This window comes from Haplochromis burtoni, unplaced genomic scaffold (assembly GCF_018398535.1).
Source record: "Haplochromis burtoni strain Fernald_Lab_line unplaced genomic scaffold, NCSU_Asbu1 Contig_56, whole genome shotgun sequence".
In the NCBI taxonomy this organism is placed as follows: Eukaryota; Metazoa; Chordata; class Actinopteri; order Cichliformes; family Cichlidae; genus Haplochromis; species Haplochromis burtoni.
Genome location: NW_024582417.1, coordinates 351,875 through 374,271, shown reverse-complemented (window position 1 = coordinate 374,271; position 22,397 = coordinate 351,875). Strand labels below are relative to the sequence as shown.

The window sequence follows — 22,397 nt, the reverse complement described above, 5'->3', positions numbered from 1 at the left end:
CGGCCAGGCCCCATGGACTAAGGCCCGGCCACCAGACGCTTGCCCTCGGGCACCCTCCCCAGGCATGGCTCCAGGGCATCTATCTGACTTGTTTGTCCAGCACATGCTCAACTGGACTTAGATCAGGGGAATTTGAGGTCAAGTCAACACCTCAAATTCATTGCTGTGCTCCTCAAACCTCTCCTGAACCTTTTTTTTTGTTTTGCAACGCAATATCCTACTGAAAGAGTCCACAGGGATTACCGCTTCCATCAAAGGGAGCACATGGTCGGCAACAGTGCTTAGGTCGGTGGTCATATCAGAGATCAGTGTTGTTCACTTCACTTGTCAGTGGTCATTGGTGTTATGCACTGATTGGTGTATATCAGTGTGAAAACATGAACATTCAAATGACTAGTTCAATGGGGCAGAAAAAAGCTGGTTTACAGTTTAACAATGATGTCCTTAAAATCTAACAGGATATATTTAATTTTGTAATGAAAGAAAAATAAATTAGATGACACTGTGGCATATGTCATAGACCATGACCACTCACACTCGTCAACCACTATGAGGTTGAAGATGGCACTATGGTTCTTGTGGTGCTCTTTGGGATTGCGTCCAAAACACGTGTACTGTCCCCCATCCTCAAAGGTGATGTTCAACAACAAGATGGAGACGTTATTATGATGGTTTTTCCCCACAAACTCCACACGCTCCCGGAATATAGTCACATCTGGCACCACCCCCTCTGAAGGTATCACTGACTCACAGACCTGATGGGATCAGCAAGATATCAGTCATCTCAAAACTGCTGCCGACTGCACAAGTTAGAAAAAAACAAACAGAAATCTTTGAATCACGTGGAAGGTTTTTACCTTTTGCATAGTGCCGTTGTCATTGAATTGCCAGTTGAAGTAGAGATTTTCAATGCCAATACAGCTGGCATAGGTGCACGGCAAAGTAACTGTGCTCCCATTCACTGCCTGAAGGAAGGGAATTTTCCCGACAGACATCTCAAGGGCCTGAGCAGACCACGCACCTGAAAAGCAGAGGAATGGCAAAAAACATGAAGATAGGACATACACCAGTCTTACAGAGCAGTACCATAGTGTGAGGTCTGTATGCTGGTGTAATAATTTTTTTTTGTCTTGGTTATTTGCTTTCTTGCTGAGAGTTAGATTAGAAGAACGGCAGTAATTTCATATCTGTTTGTTAAATATACAACTACACCTACCAACTAGTTGATACCAAGGCCGGGAAAAAGCATTTAAACAACTCTTTCTTTATATTTGTTTCAAGTTGTCTGTTTTATTTGTCATTTTTTAAAGGCTCTTGAGCAATATTTCTCCAGGCTTTCTGAAGGTCAAAGGTTTTCTTTGGTTGCTTTTTTATTTAATTTTAGTGCAGTCCTTGTACCTAACCATTTTCATAGGAATGGTTTTTGTCACTGACCTCTGAATTATTCAAGCATAAAATATGTATCTAACTAAAAGGATGAACAATTGTTGTGTCCATTCATGGCAGAAAACTTAGAAAAGAACCAATTTTATATTGTATTTTTAGGCACATTGTTACACACAGCTGAGAATAAAAAAATAATTTGATTAGTTGAATCTATAAATGGCTTGGGGATATAAGCTCCTCTTGAGTCTCTCTGTCCTTGCCCGGATGATGCGGAACCTTCTACTGGACAGAAGTTGGACCAGTTTGTTGCCATGATGGGACGGGCCCTTCAGTATCTTCAGTGTCCTGAAGCAGGGGGAGAGCAATCTTGCAGCAGCGTTCTGCCATATGGATCACTCTCTGAAGAGCTTTTTGGTCCTTAACACAGCTGTTCCCAAACCAGGATGTGATGTTCTGTGTGAGGATGCTCTCCACAGCGCCTGTATAGAAAATCCTGAGGATCTTTGGAGAGACCCTGAACTTCCTCAGTTGTCGTAGGTGGTACAGGGCTGCCTAGCCTTTTTGGTCTGGACCTGAATGTGGGCAGCCATGTCAGGTCTGAGGAGATGTGGACACCGAGATACTTGAAGGACTGCACCCTCTCCACTGGAGCTCCATTGATGATAATGGGCTTGTAGTCTCTGTGCTGACTCCTTCTGAAGTCCACCACCAGCTCCTTGGTCTTGCCAACGTTCAGCTGGAGATGGTTGTCCTGGCACCATGATGCCAGATTCTTCACTTCATCCATGTAGGCCGTGTCGTGGTTCGAATTTTTGAGGAAGAGACATACGACTGAAAGTCCATAGTGGGTCAACACAAATGATTTTATTAAAACACATATATGTGGTGAAGATGGGCTCTGCAAAACATCAGGCTCCATCTCCCGCCTGACAATAGGTGGGTGTAATATTTATACTTATGATGACCAGTAACTCGCGTCACTAAAACAGAACAGTTCCTTTTTCAGTTCCTCCACCGCCTCCCAGATGCATCCTGTTATTACACTTTTCTAGACTTAACAACACTTGCAATCAGTTTACCCAGACAGGCTATGTGTCTGTGTGTTAACCTCAGTACATGACCCCCCTCTACGTCATCTGTTACCAGGCAAACTCCAGTGCAGCAGGCTGCTGAATGCACACAGGCAACATGTAGTAAATTATACTGTAAACATGTAGGCAACCTTTCAATAGCTGAACTTTGCTCCATTGATCGGCCAGACATCGCGCTGCCCGTAGCTTCAAACCATTAATTAACTTGACCGAGCTTCAACCCTTTAATTATGCAATATGTGTATAACATGATTACAGTTGCACCTGCAATGAAAGATTATTATGTGCTTATGCTAACACCTGAAATACAGACTTTCGTTGTTGGAGATGGCGCCCAACACCACTGTGTCGTCAGCAAACTTCACAATGGTGTTGGAGCTGTGAAGCCATCCTTAATGGGAAACAGGGATATAAGGCTGAGCTATGGCAAATTACACAAGAACAGGACTGAAAATAAACAAGTCATATAGAGCGAGGAATCAAAATTCTTGGATCAAATCATTGTTAATATGTATGGAGGTTGTCAGGATGGAGGTACAGTGAGAATATGCCATCTGCACCCCCTGGCTGGGAGACTCTGTGATGGTTTGGGATTTCATTTTAGCCAGCGGTGTTGGTGATCTTATCGAAACTGAAAAGCACTGTCTGACTTTGATTCACGCAATACCATCTGAAATAATAACAATTATCCCAAACACACTGCCGATGCAGTAAAAGCACACATAAATAGAAAAACATGCAGCTTAACAATATAAATCATGAACTGCACCTCAACATTACTGAAGCAGGGTGGGATCATCTTGACAGAGAACAGAACAAAAGGCATAAACATCCAAAGAAGAGCTTTGAATGTCCTTCAAGAAGTCTGGAGAATTATTCCTGAGGAATACTTAAAGAAATGAGAAGAAAGCGGCTGATGAGAAGTCAGGCTGTGCTGAAGAATAAAGGTGGTCATACCAAATATTGACTTTCAAGCTCATGAGTATCATACAATCTCTGTTTTTGGCCTATATACTGTATTTCCATTATGTTTACACTTTTCAATAAAAACACTGCACCAATTTTGCTTGCAAAATATAAAGAAATGAGAAGAAGGATGTGGTTCAAGTCTTTTGCACAGTAATGTAAAATAGATTTGATAACCTCCACTGACTCATAGCATCTTATTTGTTTAATTTGGGGAAAAACACATGTAAATAAATAAGATAGATGCTACATGCTGGGGTGTTTTTGACCTGGGAACAGTGAATTCCTGTAGAGATTTTAGTTCATCGCTGCTTTTAAGTCAAGAAAAAGACGAGATTTTGTTTGATTTTGCGTAATATAAAAAGTCATCAGCAATAAGAATTACTGATGGTTGGATTTTAGTTCATATTCATGAGAAATGTGGTCTAAGTGTAGCACTTAGACAAGGAAGTGAATAAGGGATATTTCCCACAATGTCAGCCCATCATTTACATTTCATATCTCAGTTGTCAACGTTATTATAATGTCAGTAACACAGATACATTTTCCTCAGTATCATGCTAAAACCGATTTGAAAACCTTCAACTTTTTATGTTCATGGGCAGGAGAATACATGTTGTGCTCTGTACTTTTTTGTACAGTAAAAAGAGGTGCACGATTAACAATGAAAAGTCACCTTTTAGATTATTTTGTACCATTTTTAAGTAGATACACACAGTCACTGCTTACTAGCACTGCGTGTAATGGGCATGGATCACAAATTATTTATCCTATCAACTACTTAAGTTTTTCTTTTATGAAAATATATTTAACACCACAGATATTATTTCTATTAATAGCATTAAACAATTCAAACCCTTGGTAAGAGAACACCATAATGTCCTTGCTGTGACTTTGCTGTGAAAACTGTAACTGCACACCAAGGACCATCAGCATGCATCAGCATCAGAGTGTGCTGTGATTATACTTTATGTATTTCAATTCAATTATTTTTTTTTATCTATTTATGTTCAATTTATGTATACCTGATATATATTTTTTATATCAGGTATACAGTTGTAGTCAAAAGTTAACATGCACTCATCATGGACATCCATGATCTGGTATTTGGGGCCTTTAACAGTTTCTTTGAACTGTTCTTTTATCAGAGTGAAATGACAGCGCACATCTATAATGACCTTAAAACAGGGGTGGGTTGCTGTAAATTTCAGCTGAGCTTTAAAGTGTTGATTTTGGCACACGATCTACTTCCTTGGTCGATGCCCGCTTAGTAGATGATGGGAATCCCACTTCACTGTGGAAAGTGATGCTGGAGTTCCAGTAGTTTTCCATTCATGGCAGGCTTGAGCCCCTGTGGTTCCTGGACCTCTTAACCAATTGCCTCTTATCTGAGGTTGCCAGTTTGGGACTTCTAACAGACTTCAGCGAAGTGGTGACATATCTGAAAAATCTACAAGAGACCTTCCCAACTGGTAAATCTACAATTCTCCTGAGATCTTCACCTTGGACTTCCAATGTTCCAGTTGCAGTCAGTCATGACCATGAGTAGTTAATAAGCCTTTGCTTTGTCAAAAAAACCAAAAACCAAAACAGTGTAGAACTTTCAACCCCACTTACTGAATGTTTTATGTGAGTAAATGTATATTTCTGGCCCAGTGTGAATTGGAGAAAACACCCAATCCCTGTTTTTTGTAAGTCATTACAGATGTACAGACGAACAGTTTGAAGAAATCATAAAAGTCCTCAAATTACCTTAACCTTCATGCCCGTGATGAGTGCATGTAAACTTCAGACCACAACTGTAAGACATTCGAACTTAGCACTTGCTTTTGTGTGAAGGTCACAGACAGCAGATGGCTACAGTATATAATTTCAGCAGGTCGAGGACAGACAGAAGCTCTCCTCTCTCTCTCTGGCCTACACCACTAATGTGCCTTTTGCTTAGTGCTTCCTGTGAAGGATGTGAGGTAAAGTACATGCTGACAGTGTGTTTTGCAGGTTGGAGATTTAATGCAGAGAAACACTAACACAGACCTATTATATGATCAGTAGTTGCATGAGAGTAGTAACATGTCCTACACTCGTTGTAACATTCCTGTGATTCTGCCCTGTGGTTTGTGGACACTTTGTGCATAACATGCTCAAGGTCAACATCTCACAAGCACCATTTGGAGGAACAGGAAACACAAACTGACACAGCGAAAGACGGGGGAGGGGCACTGTAAGTGTGCATGCTATCGATTCACTCTCAGCTCACTCTTGCCCTGACAAAAAAAGAAATCACACCTTCTAATCTTTTCCTCAGCTGCTCCTATGCAGTCCAGTGAGCCCAGAAAAGGAGTAATGAGAGAGCAGCACAATCACTCTGCAGTCTCATGCATGCATGTCTTATTTTATTCTTTTATCACTAGTTTTTTCACAGTATTTGTTTGATTTTATTTTCATTCTTTTAGCCCCTTTGTGTGTCCTTAACTAACACATTTTCCAGTACAAGGACACTGTTGCTATCAGTGTAGATACTGAAGCTGCTCACACAAGATCAGGAAATTTAAAAAAAACCATCTTCTTTCTGTTTTATCCCTAACACAATGAAAACCTTTTGGTATTTACTGCTCTCTTCTAAATCCAACTTCTGTACTGTTCATTAAAACTTGTTTCGTGAGTCTTGGTGTTTCAGATAAAAGTAGCACACTGGTGTTCCAGTTTCTAACCCACATATGTCAACATTTTCTTCTTCTTTTTTTATTAACCGATGTATGCAAAAAACCACCAACTACTGTGAGGGCTATGTGGGGACAAGAACAGATCATTATTTGAAGGTAAAATAAAGACACATACCGTCCATGAAAATTACATCTACCTTTTAAAGGTTCTGACTAAACACTGTCTCAAAATCAAGCCCATCAATGCCATAATGCTTAAGACATAAGATGATTTGTCTAAGTCATAATTCAGATAGTAATAATAACTCAGAAATAAAATAAAATCTATTTTCCATAGTACCTGCCTCTCTTTATCCTACATGTGGCTATAAAACTGTTATTCTCTCTGTTCAGGCTGTTAGCCATATCCTGTAAAGCACCTTACAGTGCATCATACAATAAATGCATTACATAAGGCAAATATCATTCTGTACTCCTGTAATATAATCACTGTCCTGAGCTATGGTTTAACCGCTGTAGCATCTTTCTCGCTGCTGGCCACCTGCATTTGCAGATTTGGCCTACTGTGCAGTTTCTGCACGTGTTTCTTGAAAGTTTCTTCTACATTGTAAAAAAGAAAAAAAAAAGAACACCTGTGAAAAATCGCTGATCTGTTTATGAAAAATCTGGCCAGACAGTGACAGTTACTCATCTGTTCCTGTGTGTGAATGTAACACAATGCAAAGAAAAGAATTTGGTATTAAAAGTGGGAAACACAGGCTATTTATTGCAATAGATTCATTTTTATGCACCTTACAGGACTTGAAATGGACTGGGACAATAAGGGAACCTTACAGCCTACATCTCCTACACAAGATGTTTTAAACAAGGGAGCTTTAAATGTTTAATGTGTGTTTGGTGCACTGATGCCCCAAGAGAGGCATGAATAGAAATTAAGTTATGACTCTAAAAAGGATGTGGGTATTTCAAAGCACAAGTATCAGCATCAAGTATTAGCTCTGAATGATTATTTGAAGTGTCAAGCCACATTATTACCTATCTGTTGGTTATAAATAATCTCAGGCTTGTACTGTTACTTTGTGCTTACTTGTAAAAGCCATCAAAACTTTACGACTCATATGAATTTAACAAAACCAGTTAGTTTACAAGACTTCCACCTACTGTCCTACTTCTACTCCATCTGGCTCAGAGCAATATGTAAAATGCAACATCATGCAAAAAAAAAAACAACAACAACAAAAAAAACCAAGGACAACCCAAACAAAAATAATCATAGTGTTTCTTATTTCTTACACAAATTGTTGTGCATAGGTCAGAGATGAAGGTCAGTATAAGACCTAGAAATACCAAAGCATCATTATTCTACCTAAACACATGAATAAATACTGATGTGAGGAAAAGATGAAGCTTTCTAACACTGCACACATCATATGACATAAAAAGAAAGACAGACATTACCAAGCAGCAAAGAGAAGACCAGGCCACAGGTTGTGTGTGGAGGGCCCAGCCTCACGGGTTCAACCCCAATCCACCGGACCTTCATGGCTGCTAGAGCTGCTCCAAAACAAATGATGCTGCAGTATCCAACACTGGCCCCGAAAGCTAGGAGAATACTCTGTCCACTGGAAAAATCAGGAAGCTGCTCTGTGGATGCGTGTACTCCAAGTGTTGCACCTGCAGCTGTTTCAGGGTAGCACTCCTTTAGAAGGTACTGTCGGTGGGCAGAGGAGGAGGAGGGTGAGGAGAAGGAAGGAAAAAGGTTAATTAACTAAAATCTGTCGCGATGAATACACAGGCAGTACAGTAAAAAGTTATATTAGTGCACAGAAAATGCAAGTCTCCTACACATACAATAACCTTTTTTTTAAAAATAAATAAATAAATAAAAATAAAGGATGCTGAGTGAAAAGAAACATGACTTGATGATAAGCACAGTTTAACTTTGCTACTGCCTACCTGCTCCTGCAGCTGGTGCTCACTCAGAGGCTGACCAACTGCATGCACAGCTGAGTCAGTGTGGACAGGACGGAGGCAGAGCAGCACTCACTGCGCAACCAGGGTTCACTCAAGGAGAATCTGCCAGGCAGCACTTTCACTGCAGAGACAGCCACATTGCAGTGCCAGCCAAGAAGAGCGACAATTAAATAAGAGAGGGGGGATGTAAGCAAAAAAATAGAGGTACCGAGAGACAGACATCCAGGGAAAACGCCGGGGCTCTTATCCCTCCTCAGCACAGCCTCAGTGAAGATAAATCTCCCTGTTCTTCTCTCCGGCTAACTCCCAACTTTTCTCTGTCCTCTCAGTTGGCTGCATGCCACCTCTCTCTTACCTCACCTCTGCACCCCCCCACCCCCCCTCCAATGCCCCAGACAACTCCTTGTCTCATTCACCCCCCCATTGGTGTACACACCCAGGCACTTTTGACAGTGTTTATGAAGCTCAGAGAAAAGTTCTGCAGTGCAGGGTGACGTGGAGGCTGGGTACGTAACCACAGATCCCCCAGGTCTCCTGTAAGACACACATTTAAAAGCTCCTATCATGAATACTTCTTTCATCGTTCTTTCCTGGGCAACACCATATTTTGCAACGTGAGAGATTTACAATGGGTGAGGAAAGCAGTAAAGTAGCTTCTTGTTTGCACAGACTTGTTTTAAAATGTCTTTTTCTTTTAATTGTAATCATTAAAAGCTGCCCCCTACTCTTATTTTGTTTGTTCTGTCGTTTTGTCTTGTAAGGTGAAGATTTCTTGCATCGCATTACCATTCAGAGCTATGAATTAGCATATTTATGTGCAGTATGCCCTATTTAGTGCATACAAAGTCACACTATCTTGTGTATTGTTATATTGTTCTTTAATCTGCTAAAACTCTGCTGTAAGTCCATTATGATACACGAGTGTGTACAGTCATTTTTTTTAAAGCACGACAGCTTCTTTGCCATAAATGTACAGACCATCAGTCAACAACAGCTCAGCAATGCCTTGTGTCAGCACTATTCACCGCAGCAGAAAATGCTTAGCACTTAACTTACAGATTTGATTGGTTTATTTATTTATTTGCCTGTCAGACTCCATCTGTTAGGTGCCTCTATGGTCACAAAAGGTTTTTCAAATACAAAAAAAGAAGAAAGAGAGAGATTTGTGAGTTTTAACGAGGATGCAGCAGAGACCATGTGACAGAGCTTGTCACCTGAGTCGAGGTACAGCTAGACAAATAGAGGACACAGGGACAACTCACATCTGCTCACATCCATGCATGCTTGTTTTCCGCTGCTGATAGTACTTTTTTAAATTTTGTTTTTCCGTTTACAAGAAAAAGAAATGGTGAGATTTGCGATTCCAAGGGCTTTAACTGCAAGTATTTGCCTTACATGCTAATAACTGTGTTTTCGTATTTGCAAGTTGATGCTGTGATTATTGAGAAAGGTGTTATTTGGGGGGAATAACGAACTGCACCTTTTCTGTTTCTTAATTTACAAGTTCATACACTCTTTAAAATACATTAATGTTTTGTGTTAGTTGTGCAAAACTTCAGATAGTCAGCAATAGAAATATTATGTTATTACTGTTATTTCTATAGTATATGATACAATCAGTGGGCTTGGCGTTGCATGCATGTTGGTATGTAAGCTAAAGTATTATTCATAAGAAGTTGAGTGAGCAAAGTTATTTCTTTGTGCTTGTTTAAACAGCATGGGGCTGAATGGCGTAATCCCACGTACGTTATGAGTAAGATAATCATAGGATTTCAAATATACACTAACAGGGATTACTGATGTGGATTATTCACGCCTCCATTATTAAACCCGTACAGGTAGGTAAGGTTTGGTGCAAGGTCACAGCAGGTAGAGTGGAGACGTTTCATGGGTGGGAGATAACGTGGGCAGGCTGCAGGCTCACTGCTCTCCTCTGCAGGCCCCTCCACTGGAGTATCAATGCAGCAGCAGCGGGAACTCTTCCAGAACTGCAATAAGGGAAAAAAACAACAGCATCGTGCTGCAGGAAGACAAGAGAGCTACTGCAGACCTGTGCAGGATGACTGTAACTACACAGAGAGCACGTCAATTTACAGCCAGTACAAAACATAATTATATTGTATTTACCGGTAGACATGTCCCTCACATAATGCATTATGACTTGCAGATGTTTTCAAGTTTACCTCAGACTTTTAAAAGAAAATCTTGGTATCTGGATTTACTGCAGCAAAACACGTGAATCTGTAAAAATACTTCAGTACAAGTAAAAATCCTTTCGTGTTAGCCTTACTACAGCTCTGGTCAGAAGTTTGCATACACTTCGTAGTTCTTGTGTCTTTCTTGTTTGATGAACTCTCAGTCCGAGGCTACGTGACATTTGCTTCACTGTGGACAGTGACGCTGGTGTTTCAGCAGTTTCCATAATGTTGCAGGCTTGAACCTTGGTGGTTCCTGTGTTGCTGCATGACTGCGATGTTAATGTTGGTGTTTAAATGATTTCTTTGAACTTTTTACAGGGTGGAATAATTCTACAGCATACAGCCTGAAAAAGTTTGAAAAACTAAGAATTGAGGCACAAGATTGAAAGGATTTTGGAGTTTCTCTAATCTACACAGGGTCAAAAGTATGCACACAGGCCAATATATACAAACATCCCCACTAATATTTGGTAAAATTACCTTAGCTAGTTGCAACCACATGCTTTTGGTAGTCGTCAACAAGCTTCTGGCATAAATCTACTTGTATATTTGACCACTCCTCTCTTAAGAATTAGTAGAGATTGTTTAAATTGGTTGGTTTTCTTGAACTGACCTGATTTTCAAGTGTAGTTTGTAAAATTTTCAACAGGGTTGAGGCTTTGGGAAAACCATTCTAGCAGCTTAATGTTAGTGTGCTTTATCCATTCCAAAACCAGTTTTGATGTAATGTATGCCGCCGTGTTCACGCTCCAACTGTCTATCTGTTGATTTGAGGTGAAGCTAAAGAATTTGGAAGTATTCCTTCTCCTTCTTACCCCACTTTGTGTAATGTAATAATGGATTGCATTTATATAGCACTTTTCTAGACACTCAAAGCGCTTTACAATTCCACCATTCATTCACTCTCACATTCACACACTGGTGGAGGCAGCTACAGTTGTAGCCACAGCTGCCCTGCAGGCTGCCATATCGCGCCATCGGCCCCTCTGGCCAACACCAGTAGGCGGTAGGGTGAAGTATCTTGCCCAAGGACACAATGACCAGGACAGACAGAGCTGGAGAGAGGATCGAACCGGCAACCTTCCGGTTACAAGATGAGCTTCCCAACCACGGTCGCCCCCAATCACATGTAATGTATCTGTACCACTTAAAGAAAAACAGCCTCAGAGCATGGTTATACCACTGCCATGCTTGACAACTGGTACAGCCTCACCTTCACTTCACTTTCATGAAACATGCCAAACTTGGGCACCTTCTTGTTTTTTTACATTAATTAAAATGTTTACTGTGTAATCATTCCATCCTGGAAAATGAACAAAGAAATCGTTAAAAGTCCTAAATTACTATGACATTCATGCCCATGATGAGTGTATACATATACTTCTGACAGCTGTAAGTACAGTTATATAAAAAAAGTAAGATTATTTTATAAAGTGCATTTCACAGATATATTTATGTGCGAAGAGAAAGGTTAGAATGATGTGTACAAAAAACAGCAGTGAAAAGGTCTCAGTTAGCATGTGAAAAGCTACAGTTCATGACAGCACAGTTAGAAATAGTCTGAATATGTCTGGCGTGTTTGGAGAGCTTCCAAGGAGAAAGCCTCTTCTCTCTGCAGAGAACATGGCAGCCCAGATTAGGTTTACAAAGTTGCATCTGAACAAAGTCCTTTGAACAAACAAGACAAGAGTCGACATGTTTGGCCACAATGACTTTATCGGACATCAGCAGTGGGAAAAGATGGGAACTATTTATCCAGCTGAGAATCCAACCAGAGACTTCAAAACATTTGCACCTGTTTGATACCCAAGAGGTAAGTTAATCTCTCACAGCAAAAAAAAAAGAAAAAGCACAGCACGTTTATGTGGTTCTGTGATTGTTAAATATGGTACACTTACACTGATCTAATGAAAAGGAATAAAGTAAAGTGGTTCAGCGAGTTGTTTTCAATGATAACAAATACACCGCACAATATAAAACGAAAAAATGAATCGGTAGGGCGACAGATGGGGTTTTTGACAAGCTTGGACAATTCCAGGCAGGTTCCTGCATGTCCCAGTCTTTCCACCCCGCCTTAGTAACTAATATTGTTCCAGCAGCTTGAGTTAGATTTATCTTAGGACAGATATGAACATAACAGGTAACAATGTAATTCAATTTCAGGAATACAAAAAATGAGCATTCAAGTTACCAGTGATGTGTTCCACATCTGTTTGATGTTTTTGTGAATTTATGCTCTTTGTGAGCAGTGTCAAAGTAAAGTCACCAATATCCTTTCAATAACTGTCCCAGTGAGAGTGTTTCAAATTATTTGAAGACACAGAAAACATCAAAGTGACTTTCCAGCACAAACTGTAAGCTGCAATCAACTGTTTTAGGGCAGAGTGACTTACAATAACTCACTGTCACACACACCGAGGAGTGGCTGACAGTTGGTATGTTGCATTCTCTTCCATGCTACTGAGCTGTTAATATCGAGCCTCTCTGTACACACCCTGATCACTTCTATTCAAAAAGAATTCACAAGCCTTTATGATTAAAACAAAAAACTTTATTCCAAAGTCGCTGAACAGAAATTTTTATTTTTCACTTTTTATACAAAAAGCAGAACACAAACTTGCTAGTTGTCCGTGAAGTAAACAGTAGTCATTGCTCATAAACCTGTTGGTGAACTTTTAGAAAGAAAGAGACACATTTTTGTGGCAGCAGCACAGATAAGCACTATCACACTGGCAACAGGGTAGTGTTAGCAATGAAACATCTTACTAGGGCCTACGCTTTACACATCTACAGTTCAATTATTTAACAGTAAACATTCATGGACACCCCAGAAGGGCAATACATGTCCAGTTTTTGAGTAGAAATCCCCATTGAGATTACACAACAACAAACAACAAAGCAACATAGCGATCATAAACAGTACAGTGAACAAATCTGGCATTTATTTGTCGCAGTTATTAAAAAATGAAATGACAACTCAACACATTTCAGACATCGGCGCCTATATACTGGAGTATGTATGTGGAGTACTGAAATAGTCGTGTAAGTTCTTTATTCGTGCAGAAAAAGCTGGAATCAGTCAGCTTTGGTTGGTGCGTCACATTGGGAAGTGGAAATAATTTGTAATAGTTAAAAAGGAGTGAGCTTAGCCAACCGTTGTAACCTGCACATGACTTCTGTTTAATGCTAGGAGCTTAACACACTTGATTTTCTCAGCTGAAATGTCATTGGTCGAGATTTGCTGTCTGCAAATGCAAGCTTTTTGGCAAGGAAGAAAAAAAAGGTAGCTTTGCAAAGATAACATGTGGGTTCAGCCAAATATATTTTAATGCTGTCAACTACACTATAGCAGCAAGTAAAATGTTAATAAAGCAGAATGCAGTAATAACCTGATATTTAACTGAAAAAGTACTAAGAAGAGATATAAAATGTTGACAGATATTTTATTGTATATGCTCATCTTAAACTGGAGAGCAGCAAACTAGAAGTCTCAGAAGAGAATCCAAGAGAAGCTCAGTTTATCCATAGACAGTATAAAACATGGAAGTAGCTTTGAGGCAAGAAAAAAAGAAAGAAAGAAAGAAGAAGCTGTATGAAAGAGTCTTAAAACAAACCAGCATTACATCATCTAAGGATCTGGTTTCATATCAGCCTCATCATATCAGTTTTTTAAAACCAAGATGGCAACGTCATCTGAAAGCTTCAAAACTTCAAAGACTTCAGAGACCAGGGAGCAGTGTCACAGAAGCTACATCCATTTCTATACTGCCAACAAGTCTTCCTTAAAAAAACATGATGAAATTAAGAAAAACTGTGAAATAAATCCAGAATTTTATGAAACATGCTGCTGACATAAAATTTTAAAACAAAACAAAAACATTGTAATATGTCAACATTTTTTCTTGGGATTTTTTTTCCAAATAAATAAAAGTTTGAACTTATTTGCAAGTCACTGCTTTTCTCTTTTTACTCACATTTTAATATAAGGTTAATATCTAAAAGTAGCCTCTATGGTGGAAGTGTTCCAGAGGTGCACGGGGAGAGTTTCTTTACAGGTAAAAATTAGATTTCAATCAGAAGTTTTTGCTTTTCATGGGCGGTCACAAAACTTTCTGAATGCATCACATCCACATGATCAGCCCAATAAATTTGTGTGAATGAACAAATTGAATTCAAGAAAAATACATCTATCTAATCATCATCGTCATCGTCATCATCGTCATCATCATCATCATCATCATCATCATCATCTCCACTGCTGGGCTCAGACTCTTCATCGTCTGAACTGACCTCTTTTTTCTTCTGCAAGGATGTCAGATGCTCTGCCTCCTCGGGTTTGCTGAAGCACCCCCACCAAACAGTCACACACAAACACAGATGCAATGAGAAGGACTATTTGTGAGATACTGGCTTCAATCAAAAGGGAAGCAAATATACAAAACAACACTGGTTTACCTCAGCAAAAAAAAAAAAAATTATATATAGAGAAGGAGACACCCAGACTCCTCGACTTGAAACCAACCCAGCCCAGAGCCCAGAAAATCAATGAACTGATTTTTACCTTCGACAGTTCAAGACTTCTGCACTAAAACCCATTCACTGTTCCCTGGATCTTGGATTTATAAAATGACAAGTGCTGTGAAGCAACAGTTGTTCTTGCAGCTGCTGCTCACCGAGAAAGCAGAAGATTTTGCCCAGACAGCTTTCATCTGCCAAAGCTGTAATGTAACCCATTAGTAGCAGGCAGCAGAGCGCATTTAACTCAGTTCACCGCAGCAGTATCAGCTTTTCTTTATGTTGAAGACCACGTACAATTACCTCAAAAAGGTGCTCTAGTTAAAATTGACATCTATAAAATTTACAATAAAATAACCTGTGATTGAAAGATGCTAACTAAATGGTAAAATGCTAAAGATTATACAGAAAAACAGCCTCACTCATTCAGTTAGAACTGCTGCTGTGAACAAGTATTAATAACCACCATTATAAAAACCAACCATGATTATAATCCATAACCTACATTTAAAAAATTCTGTTACAAAGTATTCAGTAGTCACAATCAGGACCAACTTTGTAAAAAAGTCTCAATAGTATATACACACATACAAAAGTGTACAGACTGGAAAGGGTGTTTGAGCTCTAATACTGAAATAACTGAATAAAAAAAAATACATTAATATTCAAGACATTCACAATAGAGGAAAAAACATAGAAGAAGATGCCCTTATCCTTATTAGTCATCTCCTCCAGGAAAATCAACCCAACAGCCAACCAGAGTCCACACCAGTCCCAAAACACAGAGTTCTCTGGCCCTCACCACACAGTTGGGTCTTTGAAATCATGCTCGTGCAGCTCAAAGTCATCTTCCCTTCTATTTTTCTTGTAGAACTTCACTGCCATAATGATAGTGAGAATGAGCAGGATTACGCCACAAGCACCTCCAACTATGATCGCCAGGAAGCTTATCTCAGAGAGGGACACTAGGAGCAAGAAAGAAGACAACGAAGTAAAGATGAATGAGCGACCCAGTGGTTAATCACACTGTCCTGCTTCATTCAATCATATGACACATACTCAAACGTTCTCTATTTTTTTTAAGTGTCTCTTTTCCCTCACTGTACTGCTTCTGATAACGATGCGATGAATGAGTCAAACTTTTCATCTCAAAAGTAACAGTGTCGTCATATATGCAACGCATCAGTCTTTAAAAGACTTATTCTAATACATACACATACAAATGTCTCTGGTGCCTTACAAACTACTGACCATCATTTGAAGTTACTGCAATGAAATTTTGGCTAAATAGTCCAGCCTGCTGTATTTTTCTCTGTCTTTGAATTCAGCCCTCTGTGGATTAATCATTTTAATTTCCCTCAAACAATGTGGCATCTTTTCGCTCCTAGCACATCATCCAGTCCAGATCAGAGAAGATATTGAGCATGATCTTTTTTGATCATTGTGAGCTGATGTTTTCAAAGTCTTCCTTTATTTGTTTTTAGCAGTTTAGCAGATTGTTTAGCAGATAAAAAACTGTGTAGCAAATCAAATCATGAATCATATCATTCAATCCACGAGGTGTCATTTTTGATATTGAGGTCCAATAGTCTAACCTTTGTTGATCACTCTGAGGTTGATTTCTCCAATATTGCCTTGAAAGTCTGGAGGGTTTCTCACTTGGCAGCTGTAGGTGCCATTAAAAGTTGGATTCACGTCCTGGAGAGTGATGGAAGCATCTTTTCTCATGATATCTCCCGACCACACTACATGCCCTTTGAACTGCGGAGACGTTGGAGGGTGAGGCGTTTCATTCTCGTAGTAAAACAGCTGCCACATACATTACAGAAAAAGACAAAAAAAGGAAGTGCAGAAATAGAAAATATTAACACACACTGGAAACTTTAAACATATAGAAGCTAATACAAGACTGAAATTGAGAGGAAGAAATTAGGTATTATTTGAAGGTCTTATGGACTGAATTTTATTACATTTAAAAAAAAAATCTATTTTATACTCACAGACTCGCCAGGTTTTGAATTCAGGGGTTGGAAGTACCAGGATACTGTGACAGAACCTGGAGTCACTGGCTGAGTACTACTGAAGGTGCAGCTTAGTTTCACATCCGTCCCGTTGACTGCTTCCATTTCCTTCTCCGTTCTAATTTCTATCCCAGTAACATGCCGCACGCCTGAAATAAACACGACCAAACGACAACAATCAAGATTGAAGTTAGTAGTTCAAACTGCCCATTTCATTAAACACAGTAATGTCCTTGACACACCATGTCATGTGCCTCAGAACTTTACTGCCTTTCAATATAAAATGTGAGTTTGTTACTTTCTTATGGCAACGACATGACAATCTATTCCACAGCCTGACTGTGGTTTTACATGTCTGCCAGTACAACAACGAACACAGCAAATTGTAATTTAACAACATCTGTACTTGCACACCTACTATGAGGTTTGTGTTAATCTACCTCAAGATCTGCTAATTGGAGCCCTTTTAGGGAACTTTTAGAACAATCTGATGATAATGAATTACAATAGTCCAGCCTGGAAGCAATAAACAGATTAGGATGTTTCAAATTTTAGTGATATGGTGCAGATGAAAGATGGCAGTTTCAGAGACTTCCAGCACCAGTAAGACACAGGATTTCTTTGCATGCTAAATTAATGGGATGTGAAGCTCTTTAGTATAATGGTTAACAGATCCCTGGTAAATAAGGAAGCAGCTAAACACAGACAGAAGAATAAAAGTTAAGAAACCACATTAACCTTAATAAAAGAAGAGTAGGTACGTTTTTAGAAATAACTATTTTTTGTGCTATACAAATAAACTTGCCTTTAAATCTGAATTACTGAAAAACTTATCAACGCTTTCCAAGGCTCTGTGGGAGCACACAGCTGATACTCTTCAAATAATAATAATAATGGATTGGATTTATATAGCGCTTTTCAAGGCACCCAAAGCGCTTTACAATGCCACTATTCATTCACACACTGGTGGAGGCAAGCTACAGTTGTAGCCACAGATGCCCTGGGGCAGACTGACAGAAGCGAGGCTGCCATATCGCGCCATCGGCCCCTCTGGCCAACACCAGTAGGGTAAAGTGTCTTGCCCAAGGACACAACGACCAGGACAGAGAGCCCGGGGATCGAACCGGCAACCTTCCGGTTACAGATACGCTTCCCAACCCCCTGAGCCATGGTCAAACAAACAAGGCCAGTTTCAGTTCTCCTCTCAATTATCTCCTCCATGGCCGAGAGTGTGGGAACACCCCGTCAATGTATCTGCTGTGTTTACAGACCAAGGTTAATATTGTTAGTTACAGCTAAACTGAAAACTTAAACCAGAAGTGAAAAAATATTTAATTCACTAAAATCAAATTTAACTTTTGGGGGGGAAAAAACTACAACTGAAACTATTTTGTAAACTTTGAGAACTAACTTCACTCTGCGCAACTAACTGAAACTAAGACGACTTAAAGAGAAAAAAGTCAAAACTAAACAAAATGAAAACTAATTGGAAAAAACCAAAAGTACTGTGATCACACATCAAACAACCCTGCAGTCAGAGGTTATGTGCAAGTTTCCTGTTTAGAAGTAAGAATCACACTGCAAACATGGATTTTTTGTTAATTAAAGATGTTTCCTAAAATGTTGAATAGATTCCTGCTCAGATATCAGATATAGAAATGACTTTGTATGACCAAATGCTGTCCAGCTCACATATTACATGTTAGTTAAACAAGAATGCAAAATCCATGTTGCATATGGCTTAGATTTACATTCGAAAACAACACACAAGTTAAGCTGCAAATAGCAGCTGGTTCAAGTGGATTTTGGCGTCAGTTGCTCAGAATGACATGCAAAAAGGAAGATGAGTGACTGGCATTCTTAAAAACAGTCAGAAGACACCTCAAGACAACATGCAGAGAAACACAGTGAAAGAAAAGGAAGCCACAATAAAGGAAAAATAAAGGTTTGGGATCCATCATGAGCAGCACAAACATGCTGTACTTAATGTGAATGTATATGTTCGAACTTCTTCCAAAATAAATTAAAGGTCATTTTTATAGTTTTTTTTGCATAAAGTTGTATTGTAGACAGCTGCAGCTATGTATACATATTTATTTTTTAAATATATTATGTCATTTTATATAGAAAGTTGGGGCTCTGACATCCTCTTTTATATATAAGCTGTTCTTATACAAGAAGCTTTTTCACAGTGTTTGGCTTTTGATTGTAAACATTACAGCTGTTGCTGAAGCCTTTAAATTCTCAAATGTCTACAGTCAAACCGACACATTGCATGTATGGCATGCTGATTTTTTTTAATAGCCACAAAAAAGTGGCTATTAAAAAAATAAATATTAATGAAATTACTTGCATGGATTAAGGCATGAATTGTGGATAGTAACGGTATGTGTGGCATATATAGTCACTGGGCACTTCATTAGGTACAGCTTACTAATACTAAGGTGTTCCTTGCTGGACCCCCTTTTGCCTTCACAGCTGTGTTTATTCTTTGTGGCATAGATTCTACAAGGAGCTGGAAGCATTTCTCAGTGATTTTGGTCCATACTGACACGGCAGCATTGCACAGTCGCTGCAGATTTGTCAGCTGCATATGCGTGATGATCTCCTCTTCCAGCACATCCGGTCATATAAAGGGATGAACATGGTCAACAACAATACTGTGGTGTTTAAACGACGCTCCGTTAGTACTAAGGGGCCCAAAGTGCGCAAAGAAATTCTTTCCCTCACACCATTAAACCACCACAAGGCTGAATCACTGCAGAACAGATCCATGCTTTCATGTTGTTTACGTCGGATACCATCTGAATGGTCACAGAAGAAATCCAGGCTCATACCAGACAATCTTTTTCCACTTCTGTAATTTGTTGTGCCATTTTTGTGAGTCTGTGCAACTTGTAGCCTCAGTTTACTGATCTTGGCTCACAGGAGTGTCACACAGTGTGCATTCTGCTGCTGCTGCCCACCTGCTTTGAGGTTTGATGTGTTGTGCATTCAGATGCTCTTCTGCACAGCTTGGTTGTAACAAGTGGTTATTTTAAGTTACTGTTGCCTTCATATAAACTCAAGGTAGTGGCCCATTATTCTCCTCTGACGGATACTGGATGTGCTTTCTTTTTCAGACCATTGCAGTTTCTGAGATACTCCGACCAGCCTGTCTGGTCTAAGTATTTCAAAAATGCCACCTTCACGGTTACTTGGATCCCCTTCTCGTTTTTTAGTTTGAACTTCGGCAGGTCACCTTGCTTAATTGCTTTGATCTGCTGCCATGTGATTGACAAGATATTTGCGTTAGCAAGCTGCTGAACATGTGTACCTAATAAAGTGATTGTCAGTTAAAAGTATGATCTAATACAAAGAAATAATCCATGGCTTCAAATCCAAACACGGTCTTATCAACGCCTGCTACAGGCATACTAGCAGAAACTGGTCGCAGTACACGTAAGTGTACTTTATACTCTGTACTACACCGTGAACGTCCAAAGAATAACACGGGCTTTACAGCTCAGAGACCAAATAAGATTCCGAACTTGATGTTTCGTTTGTGTTTCGTTTTATTAAACACGGTTGCCATGTTTGTGAAACACGTTAATAATGCGATGTACCTCCCGGAAGTTCCTAAAACTCACCTGTCAGGAAGAATCCTCCCAGGAGGAGCAGAGGTAATATCCGATACATACTCCGCCTGATTAATTCTTCTGTATAAATCCCTTCATGAAAGTTTATTAGAGTCCGGATCGCGACTATCGCTGCCAAAAGGACAAAGCCGTTTTTTTGGACAGTGAAAACCTCAGTGCACCTGTAGGCGGAGTTTTGCCTATTGCATAACACATGCCCATGCAATCTCACAACCGCTGAGTCGAAACGTGACACATTTCAACCCTACCTTCTTCTTACTCCTACTTTCTAAGAGCACATTCAGTTATTTACACAGCTAAAAGCGTCAGACACCTAAAACTTACCAACCCGCTATAGAAAACAGTAAATAAGACAACAAAAAACGCCCTGAAGGCAAACTGCTTCCTCCAGTCAGTCAAAAACTATCTGAAAATTAATCCGAGCACCCAGAGTTGCAAAGGAAGAGTTACCAGCATTACAGCACTTTGCGTGGAGGGGCTCTTGTCCTACAATATCCCAGCTATTATAGGACAAGAGGCAGGGTCCAATCTGAACTAACTGAAATCCAAAGAAAATGGTTACAAGTTTGGAAGTGGTGCAATCAGAAGTTACCTCTCTGTGCAATTAAGGTTAGATAGACACATTTACATTTTTACACCATAATACCAAGATTTGCTGTCAAAATGAATACTGAGAGATATTATATTACACAGGCTATCATCATACTTTCCCAACTTCTCTAGACAACATAAACAGTAGCTACATCCAGCTTTTACATACAGTCTATGTCATACGCTTGTCTTAAAAATGTAGTTATGCTGATGCAGGCTTAGATGAGCATATAACTTTATAATATAATACAATGTACAGCAGAATCAGAAGCTCTCCAATTAGGTCTGACCAGGCAACTAATGTCATTACAACTGAGTCTGTCTTCCTCCGTAGTGGACCTGTGGTCTACACACCAAATCTAAGTAAGATATTCACTATAGCTTTACAAATTGTGGTCTGGGATACCAGTAAATCTATAAAGAGGATGCCAGTGTTTGTAAAAATCTCATTTTGAGGCTTTATCTATTTACTGATAAATTTGATATCCTTCAGGATTTGTCTTCACAAACAAATACTTACAAAGCTAATCCGATGATAGGCACTGTTAATTTGAGTTTAATTGATGTTTAGTTATTCTCGATTTAAAAAATGACAAAACAATAAATTATAAAAGTTCTGACATTGAGGGAAATTCATAATGGTTTATTTACTTTCAGAGGTCTTCCAGGTATGTTTTAGGAGGTAAACGTATTGTATAAAAACTAGCAGCTGACAATATGAGTGATAAATGAAATGGAAAACATGAATCCTGGAGATCTGGTATGGCTCAGTTGTACTGTGCGGGGTATTTTAGCTGGTATGGGTGGCTTGGTTTGATCTACTGAAAACTTAAGCAGAGATGTGTAGGGGCTCCATCTGGTGGTTCATTTTGGTATGAGTTATTTTTCCCTAAGAGTAGCGACACTTCTTTCAAACCTTTCATTGAGCTTTCAGGGCACGTCTACACACGCAGAAAAGCAGTGGACTGTTTCAGTTGGTTAACAAACACCGCTGGGGACTTGGCTGGGCAAGGATTAAGAGGGAAAAGGCATTATAGAAACATAATACAAACAGGAGAAAATAAAGGAAGAACTAAAAGAATTTAAAGAGGTTTTAGTGATGGTGAATCATGCCATATGTGAAATCAAAGTTAAGACAATTTGTGTTTAAATAAATATCCCAGGATATTTTTTAGCATGTCTTATCTGCCAGTTTGTAAAATGTAAAAGTGAGCCAAACAAAAGCAACCTCGAAGTTTCCCAGGAACAAAGAAAGGCTATTATAAAGCTGATTTCTGTTACTGAAAAAGCCACAGGTTCTTCAAGAGTCATGAAGAATGCTTACACTGAAAAAAAGAAAATCTGCATTAACAAT

The 22,397-nt window shown here is 39.3% G+C and overlaps 2 protein-coding genes across 3 annotated transcripts in view; both read right to left on the bottom strand.

Moving 5' to 3' along the window:
- scn4bb (sodium channel, voltage-gated, type IV, beta b) overlaps window positions 1–8,421 on the bottom strand; it is a 19,165-nt gene extending 10,744 nt beyond the window's left edge. For both annotated transcript variants that reach the window (XR_006054403.1, XM_014333502.2), the window contains exons 1-4: window positions 8,063–8,421; window positions 7,565–7,817; window positions 858–1,021; window positions 536–755 (exon numbers count right to left, since the gene is read on the bottom strand). Coding sequence is in view for 1 of the 2 variants with exons in the window: in XM_014333502.2 (XP_014188988.2) it covers window positions 536–755; window positions 858–1,021; window positions 7,565–7,649 (469 nt within the window). In the remaining variant the exon portion in view is untranslated. The remainder of the gene's footprint in view (window positions 1–535; window positions 756–857; window positions 1,022–7,564; window positions 7,818–8,062) is intronic.
- A 4,393-nt stretch (window positions 8,422–12,814) lies between these two features.
- Window positions 12,815–20,644, bottom strand: mpzl2b (myelin protein zero-like 2b). The gene is made up of 5 exons (XM_042220818.1): window positions 20,444–20,644; window positions 16,794–16,963; window positions 16,389–16,602; window positions 15,596–15,758; window positions 12,815–14,617 (listed from the first exon to the last, which is right to left on the bottom strand). Exons 1-5 carry the CDS (start codon window positions 20,490–20,492, stop codon window positions 14,470–14,472), a joined length of 744 nt encoding a protein of 247 aa, XP_042076752.1. The 5' UTR covers window positions 20,493–20,644; the 3' UTR covers window positions 12,815–14,469.
- Window positions 20,645–22,397: the final 1,753 nt, after the last annotated feature.